Source organism: Pseudonaja textilis, chromosome 8 (assembly GCF_049901715.1).
Source record: "Pseudonaja textilis isolate UNSWEBS1 chromosome 8, rPseTex1.2, whole genome shotgun sequence".
In the NCBI taxonomy this organism is placed as follows: Eukaryota; Metazoa; Chordata; class Lepidosauria; order Squamata; family Elapidae; genus Pseudonaja; species Pseudonaja textilis.
Window position 1 is genome coordinate 5,840,882 of NC_141997.1, and position 13,905 is coordinate 5,854,786.

Below are 13,905 nucleotides of genomic sequence, written 5' to 3' on the forward strand. Positions count from 1 at the left end.
TTCTTTTATTACATCGTAAAACATGGTATCAACAGCGTTCTTGGCATCTGTACAGATTTTTGGTTTAAATATCATAATACATTATATTACATTTGTCTAATATTAAATAATAGCTTTAACTATGATTACTATTCTTATATCTTTATATAATTTACAAACTTTTGTTTTACTTTCTTAAGGATTATTTCAGTTAGGCTTTTTGTCTCACCTTTTAGTTCTGTTTGTTAACCATTTCTACCAATTGTTCCAGATTAAAAAGAATTCAGAGTCATCTTTTTCTTTCAGTTTCATTGTTAACATGTTCATCTCAGAACTTTCCATTACCTTATTATTATTTCTTCATTAGGAGTATTTGGGGGTTTTCATACCTGCGCAAAGGCTAATCTATCTTTCATGATTCCTAAGAGGAAGGTTTCTGGTCTGAGCTCAATCTGATACCCAGTAATCTCTTGTAACCAATTTTTGATTTGATCCAATATGTCCTGGTCTCGGAGCATAACCACCACGTGATAAAATATACTGTCAACCTTTTTACATTTCCAACATTTGGGACTCATGTTGGGATAAATTTTTGCCAATGTCGTTGGAGCTAAATCCCATCTATAAAACATTTTGTACATATTTTCTTTGTATGCTGCGGATACCGTTAACTTATAATTTACGCTCCATATTTTCTCCCATTCCTCTAATTCTATAGTGTATCCAAAATTCTGTGCCCATGCAATCATTGTGCCTTTGACTGTTTCCTCTTCCATTTTGAAATCTAATAAATATTTGTATATTTTAGTTGTAAGTTTTTGTTCCGGTCCCATTAATATTTTATCTAATTGGTTCTGCCCTTTGTCAAAGCCAAAATCTTTTAAATCTTTTTTTATATTTATTCTGAATTTGCAAATATGGCCACCAATCAATTATAATTCCATTTTCCTTTAGTTCTTGATTTGATTTTAATATCCCTTGACTATCTAATAGTTCTTCATAGCTTACCATTTTCCTTAGGTCTAATCTATTTGGATGGATTATAGCTTCGATGGTTGACAGCCATCGTGGGATTTCCATATAGTGCTTGCCTTTGAATTTTTTTCCAGGTTGTGATCAATGAGTCTCTTATTAAATGTTGATTAAAATAGGTATGTACATTACTTTTGTTTTCCCACAAAAATGCATGCCAACCTATCAGGAGGTCATGTCCTTCTAATGTTAACATTCTCTTGTCTCTTAATTTAACCCAATCCTTGATCCAACTCAACACCGCTGCCTGATAACAGAGCTCCCATTCTTGTAATCCAAGACTGCCTCTGCTCCTATTATCTTGTAATAGTTTCATTTTAATACATGGCCTCTTGCCCAACCAGACAAACTTGGATGTCATTTTATTTAGTTCTATAAAGAAAGATTTCCCTAATTTAATTGGGATCATTTGGAATAGATATATTAGTTTTGGTAAAGTATTCATTTTCAGCATTGCTATTCTTCCTCATATAGACAGTTTCAATTTGGCCCATAATTCCAATTCTTTTCTAATTTGCTTAATCAGTTTAACATAATTGTCCTCTTTTAGTGATGAACATCTGGGTGATAGCCAAATTCCTATTTTACTATTTTTGCTATTTGCAGCCCCATTATGTTTTCTAATTTTACTTTCTGTTTTGTTATACAGTTTTTGACTATCATCTTAGTTTTATTTTTATTCATTTTGAATCCTGCCACTTCCCCAAAATTTTCTATTTGTTGCAACAATATTGGTCTCGAATTCATTGGATCTTCCACTATAAATACCAAATCATTGGCAAATGCCTGAACTTTATATTCCTCATTTCTAATTTTAATTCCGTGAATCTCTGGGTTTTGTCTGGTTGTAGCTAAGCAAAGACAAGATAAATAGCAGAGAAGATAATCGACACCCTTGTCTCACTCCTTTTGCAATTTCAAAATCTTCAGCGCAATCTCCATTTAGTAATACATTTGCTTTTTGATTTAAGTATATTTCTTGTAATATTTGTTTTATATTGGTGCCAAAATCCAACTTTTAAATTTGATATAATATGAATTTCCAATTGAGATTATCGAATATTTTTTGCGCATCTAGGAAGACTAAGGCTGCCTGTTTTTCTGGGTGAGCTTCGTAGTATTCAATCAATTTTATTACTGTTCTAATACTGTTTTTGATTTGTCTGTTTGGCAGGAAACCATTCTGCTCTGTATGTATAAATTCACTCAGAACTTGTTTCATTCTTTCTGCTAATATTGTCATGAATATCTTATAATCCATATTTAGCAACGAGATTGGCCTATAGTTCACAATTAGTTGTTGATTGGTGCCATCTTTTGCAATTAAAGAGATGTATGCCTCGGACCAGGACCTTGGAAGTCTAGCTTGCATTAATGCCTCATTATATAGTTCCAGTAATATTGGTTCCAATATTTCAGATAAATTTTTATATAATTCGCCTGGTAGACCATCTGGACCTGGTGTTTTATTATTTTTTTGTTTTTGTATCACCTTTTGTAGCTCTGTTAGTGTTATTTCTTTGTTAAGTATTTCTCTGTTTTCTTCTGAGATTGGGCTCAGACCGTTTCCCTCCAAGTAGTATCTAATGTTTTCTTCCATAACTTCTTCTTGCTTATAAAGCTTGCCAAAATACCTTTGCGCAATTCTCTTTTTCTCCTCCATCTGATAATACATTGTCCCTTCCTCATCCTTAAGTTGCTGAATTAATCCTCTTTCTCTATTTTTAATTTATGAGACAACCACCTTCCTAGTTTATTTGCTGATTCAAAGAAATTATGTTTAAGAGTTTTTAAGTTGCGTGCATTTTCCTCAATATCTATCAAAGTTAATTCATGTCTAAACATCCCTATTTCTTTCTTAGCTTCCATATTTTTGGGGTCTTTTTGGAGCTCATATTCAAATTTTTTAATCCTTTCTTGTAATTCATTGTTTCTTCTGTTTTTCTTTATTTTTCTTAGCTATATAGGCTATTGATATGTCTCTCACGAAGGCCTTTGTGATGTCCCATAAATTTTGTAAACTGTTGTTTTAAATTAACCTTAAATAATATTTCTAACTCATTTTTAATTCTTTGAATATATTCTTTTTCTTTTGTTATTTATGGAATTAATATCCATCTCCTTTTCCTTTTATTATGTCCTTTCCACGTAATTTTAACCGGGCTATGATCGGTCCATATACTGGGCATTATTTCTACTTCACTAATGTCTTTCTCAATTGCCCCATTGACCCATACCATATCGATTCTGGACCATGATTTTTGTGGACTAGAATAAAATGTGAATTTCTTCTCATTTGGATTCCTCTTCCTCCGTATGTCTTCCAAATTGGTCTCTTACATTAAATCGAAAAAAGTTTTTGGTAGAGTTCTTTTTTTTCTTCTTACTAGTCTCTTCCATACTAATATAGTCTTTTTTAACATCAACAATGGCATTAATGTTCCTATCAAGCAAATATTTTCTACACCTACACTAATTATTTTATCATATAGTCTCTTATAAAACTTCTTCTGTTTATCGTTAGGGGCATATATAGTAATTGTTTTTGATGTAAATTAATTTGTATCATTAAAATTCTGCCTTGTACATCTGCATATTTTTTTTGCATTTATCCCTTTTTTTACATAAATTGCTGCCACCCTTTTCTTTTGATCTCCCAATGCTGTAAATAATACACCCAACTTGGGATATTCTAAGTATATGTTGTGTTGTTTTTGGATATGTACCTCCTTGCAGGTATATAATGTCGATGTTTTGTTTAGTTAGTTTACTTAATATTTGTTTCCTCTTAATCTGGGAGTTGAAGTTTATTGAGAATAGTTTAATCTCTTCTTCCATTGTTGATTCTGAGTCTACCTAAATCTTCTGTTGGTTCTTGCTTCTCTTTAGGGTCTTACTCTTTGTCCTTCTCTCCTTGGGTATACTCTCTTTTCTTTGCCTCTCTCTTCTTGATCCATTTCCTGTATTCCCTGTTGTTGGTCTTCTTGTTAGTCCTCCTGACTCTTGCTTTCTGACTCTTCTTTGCTGCTCCCTTTTTCCTCTATTTGTATCAACTGATCATAAAATTCTTGCGCCTTTTCTTCTCTTATTCGTCAGCTGGCAGCACCAGTGACTATGGCCCTAGCACAGTTGGCAGCCACAATGGACTTTGCCACTCATCTTCCTCCATTACAACTGGTGGCACCAGTGGCTGTCCACAGTTGGAGCCCCAGCACAGTAGTAGCCAGTATTCCACCCCAGGAGTTCATTCTAGTCTGGGAGGAGTGTCAGCCATGCCATCCCCCGGTGGTCTGTTTCAATGGGTGCCCAAAGTACCTAGCCCATTTCCTGGCTCAAGCCTGGTGCCACGTAGAGCCTTATGGAGTAATATACTCAAGAGAATGCAGCCCTGGTCCATGTCATCATGGTCAACCTGGAAGAGAGCACTTCAGAATGGTTGGTGTTGCTACATGATAATGCCAAGAGCCGGACAACTTCAATGCCTTCATGCAAGCCCTGTGAGAGCGAGTTGAAAGTCATTGCGGTCTGCCGCATGGGAAGTAATCAGTAAGAGAGTATATTCAAGATTGCCACTGCCTGGCCAGCCACTTAGGAGACTGGGCCTGAACGCTTGCTGGTCTACCATTTCCAAAAAGGACAGACTAAGGAACTGTATCAGAATTGCCTATCCAAGGTGCAACATGAGAGCGTAATATCTGTGGCCATTGAGATAGAAATCAATGTCATGGAGTTCCATGAGCACAATGGGCAAGAGAGTTGGTCCTGCAGAGAAGCAAGCATCTTTTAGAAGGGGAAGAGGGTGTGCTCCTCCAGCCAGAGGAGGGAGACCTTGCCAAACCTTGGTGGCTGTTTTGCTGTGGGAAGGAGGGTCACCAAACTGCTAAGTGTCTCGCACCATGACTACCTCCAAACCAACCAAAGAAAAAGACTCCACTAGTGAGAAAATTCATGCAGGGCAACAAGTCGTAGAGTTCTCACCTCCATCAAGCAAGGGAGAGAGAACCCCAACCCTTGCCAAGATGGGACTATCTCCCAAACAAGTCAAATGAACCCAATACTTCAATATCCTAACCTGGAGGCAATTCTTAGAAGGCAGTAAGTTTCCTTTCGAGGTGTGAGCAGACTACAAGAACTTAGAAGCACAGAAGTCTCCCCGAAAGTTATCTCCCAAACATGTCCAATGGGCCCAATATTTCAATTGCTTCAACTTCACTTTCTGTTATCTACTGGGAGAGCTAAAGTTTTTTGCAGATGTCCTCTCACAAATGCCAGTTACAACAGTGCTTGAAAGAAAGTCATTAATTCTATCATTCCCTCCAAACAAGTAGCAGCACCAGCCCTCGCGAGACAGGAGGAAGCATTGTCATCACAGCTGACCAAGGACCTAACATGACCCATAAAAGCAGCCTTGGCCAGAGATGGGTGGTTCCAACAACACAAAGATGAGTTGTACTTAAGGAACGGCCCAACATGGATGGGGAGCAAACTACATATCCCATTAAGCTAGAGAACCTTAGTATTGCAGCAGAACCATGATGTAAAAGTGGCAGGGCATTTTGGATTTGTGAAAACCTTTTACCTCATAAAGAGGCAATTTTGGTGGCTGCGGATGAAGGACATAGAAGCCGATCTAGCCAGTTGTTGTTGTCAGAGCGTTTGCAGTGTAACTACTATTGTGAGGCAACCCAGGAGCAAAACACAGGACAGAGACTTAGACATTTAACAGTGGTTTATATACAACAGTTATATACAGAAATATATGTGGTAGGCAAATATCTGACAAGCAATCAATCCTCTTAACTCTACACAGAGAACTCTGCAATGGATGCAGGACACAAAGAGAGAGAACCACACCCTCTAGGCTGCCTTTATAGACACCTCTAAAAAGGGAAAAAACTTATGTAGACCCATATATAGTCTTAAAAAGGCAGTACCAATGCTGATTCATCCTCATTGCATCAGCCTTACAGCAACTGGCCAGCTCTTAAATCTCAATACCTTAACACGTGTGCTTTGGCTAAGAGGCTGCCTAGCAAGCCTCTGGGACTATTGAGACTGTAGCCAGCCCCATGGCTCCCTGGAGGGAGATATCTATAGACTTTATTGTGGAGTTGCTGGAGAGTGCTGGGAAAACTGTGATTTGGGTCATTATGGACTTGTTCTCTAAGCAAGGGCATTTTGTGGTGTGCCCAGGATCCTTTCTGCTTGGTCCCTCGCTAAACTTTTTGTACAGCTCGTGTACCGGCTAAATGGGAGTTCCAAAATGCATAATTTCAGATTGGGAGGTGCAATTTAATCAAAGTTTTGGTGTGAGTTCCTGAGCATGTTAGGCTCCTTTCAGGATCTTTGTTCCATCATCATCCTCAAACAAATGGAGCTTGTGAACATACAAATGAAGTTTTGGAGCAGTACTTTTGATTCTATGTGAACTACCAAAAAGACAATTGGTCTTAATTTCTACCCTTCACCAAGGTGGCATACAATAACTCTGTACACAGCAGCACGGAGTTTACCACCTTTCAAGTGGCCAACCTGAGCAGAATTTGTGCCTATGCCAGAGCTCCCTCAAGAGACACCTTCATGAACTTTGTTGGCTGTGTGGCTAAGTATTTGGAAAGCCATCTGGCCCGTAGAGGATGCAAAGCATTCAAAACAGCAAGGGAGGTGCAGAAAGGCAGTCTGTCATGAAGACAGCAGAATGAATTTAGAATAGGGGATGAGGTGTACCTGTCCATTAAGTTCCTACAGTTGGGGAAGCCCCGCAAGAAGCAGATTGTGAATATGGTGACAGTGGAATGGGAATTGCCAAAAACCCTCAGGCACATTCATCCAGTGCTTCACTGCAATTTAAGCCAGGGGCCGCCAACCTTTAGGACCTCGGGGACCACCAAACTCATACTTTTAAATCCAGGGGACCACTAATATGAATTTTTTTAAAAAGATAATATATTTAATATAAATTTTTTATTTTTTTATATTAAATATAAATGTACTATTTAAAAAATTAATTATATATATATTTATTTATTTATTCTTAAGTTTTCACGGGTACTTACATGTATGGTATTCAGCTTTATTCGGGTATTTTCCCACGTCAGATGAACACAATACAGAAGCCTGATGATGGCAGATGAGATTCTGCCGAAACGTTGCTACAACTTTAAAAGCACAACTACAATGATGTGGGAAAATACCCGAACAAAACTGAATACCATACATATACATACATACATACATGCATGCATACATACACACACACACATACATACATACATATATACATGTTTTCAGCTTTGTTCGGGTATTTTCCCACATCATTGTAGTTGTCTTGATTGGCTGGCAACATTGTGTTTCCTGTATTGGAGGCTTTTAGTGCGGCTTGGCTCCGAGTAAATGGACAGCTATCATTTATTAGGAAGCTAGGTTTCGTCTGGGTGCCTGGTTGGGGTGTGTTTGAGCTGGAGGTATCAGGCGGGGGGGGTCTGTTTGTGCCCAGGTGTTTGCTTGGCTTGTGGTGTGGAGATTTTTTTGTTTGTGAGTGCAGTTTTCCAAATAATTGGCAGTCTGGTGGAGTTATCTCTTCTATTCATGCCCTATTCATGCTCTATTCAAGACAAAACAAAAAAGCCACAAAACAGACAGAAGATATTAGAAACACCAATCAAGCAGAACACAGCAAACTCCCAGACCAATAAACACAGACCAAGACTCCCAACCAATCAGGATGAAGAAAAAACCATTCTGGCACAGCAGTAGGCTAGCCCCAAATTTAAAACTGAAATGGCTATGAAAGTCTGACTCACTTTAGTCAGGGTTCATAGTTCAGTCTTTATGTGTGTCTTGTCTGCCAGGCGTTTGGTTCTGGCGATTAGTGTTTTGGCCACGGAGTTTATCTGTGCTGGGTGGTGGTGGGATTGGGCGTTGAGGTAGCAGTTGGTGTGTGTTTTCTTCTGGTATATGGTGTGTCCTAGTGTGCAAGTCTGTGAAAGTCTGACTCACAGACGAACACAATACAGAAGCCTGATGATTGCAGACGAGATTCTGCCAAAACGCTGCTACAACTTTAAAAGCACAACTATAATGACGTGGGAAAATACCCGAACAAAGCTGAATACCATACATGTAAGTACCCGCAAAAACTTAAGAAAACAAACATATCTATCTATCTATCTATCTATCTATCTATCTATCTATCTATCTATCTATCTATCTATCTATCTGCTTATCTAATTATAACAAAGATATATATATATATGTAACAAAAAAAGCAGAGCCCCCCCTCAAATCTGGTCTCCTGTCATTTCATATCTCCCACAAGTCAGAGAAAACCTCTCCCTCCTTTGCCAGGTGTGGCTGCCTCCCCCCACCCCGAGTCTTTAACACCTGGCTTGCTTCTCCACTACTGCATCCTCCTCCTCCAGTACCTCCTTCTCCAGGTAGGGCGATTATGAACTAACCGAGCGGCTACACTGATACCCCAGCTGCTCTTTCCCATGGTAAGACTTGGTGTGTGGATAAAGGAGCTGGCAGCTGCTACTCGGTGGTCCCATGGGTGAGGCGAAGTCATCCCAGTCCCAGTTAAGATATACAAGTCACAAACCCAGAGTCCAAGCTGAGAGAGGTCACTTCCCCCTGGCGGGCGCAGGCACAAGCATGCATGGTTCAGCACAGAGGGCAACCTCCACCCTGGGCTGATGAACCATGTTCTTAAAACCAGATGGCTGTCGGGAAGGTGGGGCAACAGGGGTGATACTGGTGGTGGATGGACTCATACGCACGGGAGATCGTGCCATAGGCCTGGCCTGCGAAGGGGTGGGGGAAAGGATCCCCTGAAATGGTGTTACCTCCTGCCTCTGCGCATCGAAGAGGTTGAGCAGCTGCCAGTGATTCCCTCAAGGTAAGATGTTGCAAGGAGGAGACTCGTCCCAGAAGCTTCTCTTCCTCCTCGCCAAAAACACTCATGCGCAAAGTGCTCACCACCCCTCTAGCCCCCGACAAGCCTCCTTCTTCCCTCTGAGTGTGTGAGCACTTCTGGTAAGGAGGAAGAGAAGCTCCTGAGGGCAGGGGATTTGGAGACCGCGTCATCGAAGCTCTTCCCAGGTGCTTCCTGGCCTGAGAGGGGAAGGCACAATCTCTTACGCCTCCCTGGAGTTTCTCTTCCTCCTCACCAGAAGTGCTCAAATGTAAAGTACTCACTGCCCCTCTGGCCCCCGACAAACTGCCTCCTTCCCGCTGAGTGTGTGAGCACTTCTAGTGAGGAGGAAGAGGCGGTCAAGCCTCCCCTCGCAACATCTTCACCTGAGGGCAGCTGCTTCCTGCAGCTCAGGAGGTCCACGCTCTTCCCGCTGCTGCTCAGCCTCCTCAATGCACTGTGGCAGGAGGCAACAGCCATGACACGGGAGACTGCAGGATTGCCCCACCTCCCCGCCTCAGTATCCTGCAGCCCACCAAAATTTTCTCACGGCTCACCAGTGGCACCAGCCCACTGGTTGGTGACAGCTGGTTTAAGCCCTTCTTCAGTTCACCGCTGAGGCCAGCCATTAAGCTGCCTCTCTCCTCCACCCCATATGCGTAGATGGAGAAAACCATTTAGAGGTCAAGAAGATCCTTGACTCTTGCTGCTACAAGGAGAAATTGCAGTACCTAGTCTTATGGAAGAGGTTTCACTTGGCAGAAGGCAGAATAAGTGATAGCAACAAATGCCCATGCCCCCTCATCAGACAAATGCCCCCTTCCACACTAGATACCAGTCCAACTCCAGTAGGTAAGCCTGTGCAGAGGGATCATGGTATAATAAATAATGTGTGTGTGTTTGTTTCCTTGTAGGATTAATCTTCCTTCTGGAGGGATAGCATGTAATGGTTGACATGCTACGCAGCTTCACTTGCAACCAGACAATTGTTAATGAGAGGGGGGATGAAAGGCCTTGGAATGTAATGGAGGTTTGGGAGGAAAATGAGGTGAAATGAGCTGAAAGCCTGAGACAAACCTAACACTACAAGGTCATTTGGCTGGGACAGTCTGAAGCAGTCAGATCATTCCCAAAACAAAGTGAATGCAAATGATTGATGGACAATGAACAAAGTTCCAATTACAAAGGAAAAGTTTATCTATGCTGTTTTCATGGGAAAATGTTAGAACTGGCTTTTCTACTTCTGTAACCACATGGAATCTTCAGTAAAGTTATACTCCTGGTAAATAAATATCTCAGGAGTTTCTTTTGCTGTTTAACCTAGTGGGATGGTTTATATCAATTTTAAATCTCTGGTTAGATGTCATTACACAGGTTTTGATTATTTTTTTAATTTAATTTTAATTTTGCACTGCCATGAGTCCTTTAGAGATATGGCTATCACGGTTCTGGCATCCACTCCCATTTAAATTACAAGTCTCTAGCCGCATCTCTCAGTTTAAAGATTTATTAGGAGTGAACATGCCAAGTGCTACCTGGGTGTAGCCGACTCTGAGACACATCATTCATTTCACCCTTGACCCTGGTTTTCCTTCACCCCCTGGATGTATATTCTTCAATGGAATACATCCATAGCCAAGAGTCATCTATCATGCTCTCCAGTAATAATCTTGCACGCCACAAGTTTTGGTTGCCTAGAAATTATCTAAGGAATGCACTTCTTCCCCCACACCCTTTCTGCTGGCAATTCTAAAAGACCAGAGAAATATTTTTGAGTTGACAATGGCACTATAGAAATACAGTAAGTAATATCCTACAGTTTATTTCATCAGTCTTGGTAATTTAAATATTAGCTGCTTCTTGAGAAGCATATCCAAATATACCGCACTTATATTAAATAAAATTTGCAAACTTTATGCAATGGAATGGTATGTATAGTACACATTCTTTACACACGTATACAAAAAAAAAGACATCCTGAAAATAACTGAGCAAGAAACACATTAACTTATTTATAGCTGTTGAAGTAGGCTTAAAATATGCCATCATCAAACCTGACCAAGTAGATAATTAGTGAATAATTTCAATACTAATTTCAAAGTTAAATCTGTGAAATAGCATCATGTTAGATGAATCATAATATTTTTACTGCAGTTTTTAAAATGGTTCCACTGGTATGTTTTTAAACTGGACTGTGGGGAAAAACTAGCATTAGCACAATCATAGTGACAAAAAATGCAAATCAGATTTCCTTAACTGATAAATAGTATGCAATTCAATTGAGCCTTGCTTAATTTTTTTAAAAAAAGATAAGCCACCTGAGCACTGAGCCTTGGCAATTACTATGACTTGGAGACACCATATATGACAGTGCTTTCTACCTAATGTACAAACTGAAGCAACTATTCCTTGCCAAACAAGCAAAGACATTAATTATACATTCCTTTTTTGAGTTTTTTTTAGCAACAGGTCCTGAAATCAATATACCTTTTACAGTTTTTCTATATACCTTATATTGCTCAGGTATTTTCCAAGGTTATTTTCTAGATTTCTCACCAGATTCATTTCTCCTGAAAAGTTGGAGGGGGAAAATATCTAGAAAAGCTGTTGGGATGTTTCCTATTAATTTTGACTGATATGCCTTTCTGTTTCTGCCAAATAAAATCCAAAATCCCCTCCCACTCCCAAAGGTTTTTTTGTCCATTAAATATTCATATTTGTTCATCTCTAATGATGAATTGTGCAGTACAGTGTAAGCCTAAGAAAGACACAAATTCAATAATTCCAATTGCTAATTATTTTGTTAGCCGGTATTAAGCGAAATCAGGGCAGGATAGTATGTAGCATGTTCAACTAGAATGTTGGAGATCCAGGACTAAATGCCCAATTGCTTATTATACTCTGTATATTCTTTAGCCCAGCGGTCGCCAACTGGTGGGCCGCGACCCACTGGTGGGCCGTGAGAAAATGTTGGTGGGCCGCAGAGAAATCTCACCTCCAGAGCACCCCCACAAAGTAATTAATCCAGGCTGTGCAGAAACACAAGGCTGCTCAGCCCACATGGCCCGCAGGAACCCTCCCCGCCCACTTACTCCTTACCCGGCAAACTTGTCTGCTAAGTTGCTATTTTTCCTTTTTCCGATCATCATCTGTTCTGCTGTGCCGGGAGATTTAGATTAGCTAGGAAGCAGGAAATGGTTGGATATCTTGCTTTCTAGCTAAGCACAACCGAACCTCTCTTAGGACTGAAGGTTTGCTTGTAAGCAAATTCAGTGCAGACTCACGGCAAGCAAATTTGAGAGACTGAGCTAGCCGATGGCAGATAGATAGTTCAATGAATGATTCCGTGAGCAACTCAATCTGCCTGCTTTGCCTGATTTTGGATAAAAGTTGCTTTTTTTAATAAAAAAATTCAATATTTACATATATGGTGTGTTGTGAGTTAATTTTGTGAGTTTGCTTGCAAGCAAACTTTGTGTGACAGACTGAGCTAGCCAATGGCAGATAGATACTCTGAATGAATCTGTGATTCTGTGAGCAACTCAATCTGCCTGCCTGCTTTGCCTGAATTCAATATTTATATAAATATTTATAATATTTACATACAAGCCATGCCCAGCCAGTCAGATGACCACCAAGCCACACCCACAAATTAGGCCATGCCCACAGAACCAGTTTGTGGTCCCTGGGATCTAAAATTATGAGTTTGGTGGTCCCTGAGGTCCAAAAGGTTGGCAACCCCTGCTTTAGCCAATTATCCCCTCTCTCTCTAGTGCTAAACTATTTCACCAATTTCAAATGAGAAGAAAGGAGAGGAGGAAAGGCAACTATATACAGTGAAATGAAATTTTGAGTAACAAAGATATAAATAACATATGTTAAAAATAACACTCTTTAAAAATATGTTTTCACTACAGCATATACCCTTTTTGCTGTAAAAGACCAATTTATTTTCTTACAATTAACTAAAGAGATACTTACTGTGCTGATTAATGAGCATGCGAAATGAGATGCGATTTGTATAGAATCTATCTAAAAAATATTGAATATTACTGCTCACAAATGGATCAAATCCATACTTTTCCTTGTAATCAATAACTCCTTGAGCCATGGTAGGAACAACATCATTGTGTCGATTTCTGACTTTAATTAAGATATCTAAAAAGCTGCAAAGAAAAAAAATAGAAACAGAAATATTACAGTTACTGTTATTTTCAAATTTTAGATAATAGTATCAAAACATTCATTCGCAATTAAGAACCATAGTTTGTTGAAAGAAAAGTTTGAACAAAGTTGTCCAGTATGTTAATGAAAACTTCTATTGTGCAATAGTTGTAAAATTAAAAATGATATTCTTGCTGCCCTATAGTTCTAAAATAAAAATGATATATCATTTATGTCCCAAATGTGCTTTTTTCAGGAGGCAACGGGACTTTCTTGTTTTTTCTTTGAAGACATTTCACTTCTCATGAAAGAAGTTTCTTCAGCTCTGACCACTCCCACACCATTCGAAGAATATTCACCCCAAAGTGCATAGCTAAAAGTCTATGGAGATTCTCAGTCATCCAGGTCATGACTGTCCCAAATGTGCTTTTTTCAGGAGGCAAATGGACTTTGTTCGCTTTTCATCCAAGAAGCTTATTCAGCTCTGACTGTATGGTGGGGAATGGAAGGATTTATATTCCTTGCAGACAGCTGGTCATTTGCACTCTTTTAGAGTCCACAGTCTTTTAGCTATGCACTTTGGGATAAATGGTATGAACAGATTTTCCCCCAAAAATACATATTACAGAAATCATTTGCACTTGGGCTTCCGGTTTGCAGGGCTTCGGCGGCAGGCAGGAATCCGCGATCGTGAGCGGTTTCTGCCTGGGCTCGCCGCTGGAGCGTCCTGAGCCAGCTGGCTTTGGGGCTAAGCCACCCCATAGAAGTGGTGAAGACGGGGGAGGCCCAGCAGGGTTTGAGGGGAGCCGCACCTCTCC

The 13,905-nt window shown here is 39.8% G+C and overlaps 1 protein-coding gene across 10 annotated transcripts in view; it reads right to left on the reverse strand.

Annotated features, from left to right (window-relative positions):
* The window catches only part of PDK3 (pyruvate dehydrogenase kinase 3), a 72,194-nt gene that overhangs the window by 30,519 nt on the left and 27,770 nt on the right, over positions 1-13,905 (reverse strand). For 7 of the 10 annotated variants that reach the window (XM_087938194.1, XM_087938196.1, XM_026721316.2 and 4 more), the window contains one exon: positions 12,905-13,089. In XM_087938194.1, coding sequence (XP_087794320.1) covers positions 12,905-13,089 — 185 coding nt within the window. Of the gene's footprint in view, positions 1-12,889; positions 13,090-13,905 lie in introns of all 10 variants that reach the window. The other 3 variants (XM_087938191.1, XM_087938192.1, XM_087938188.1) reach the window with 1 other exon arrangement.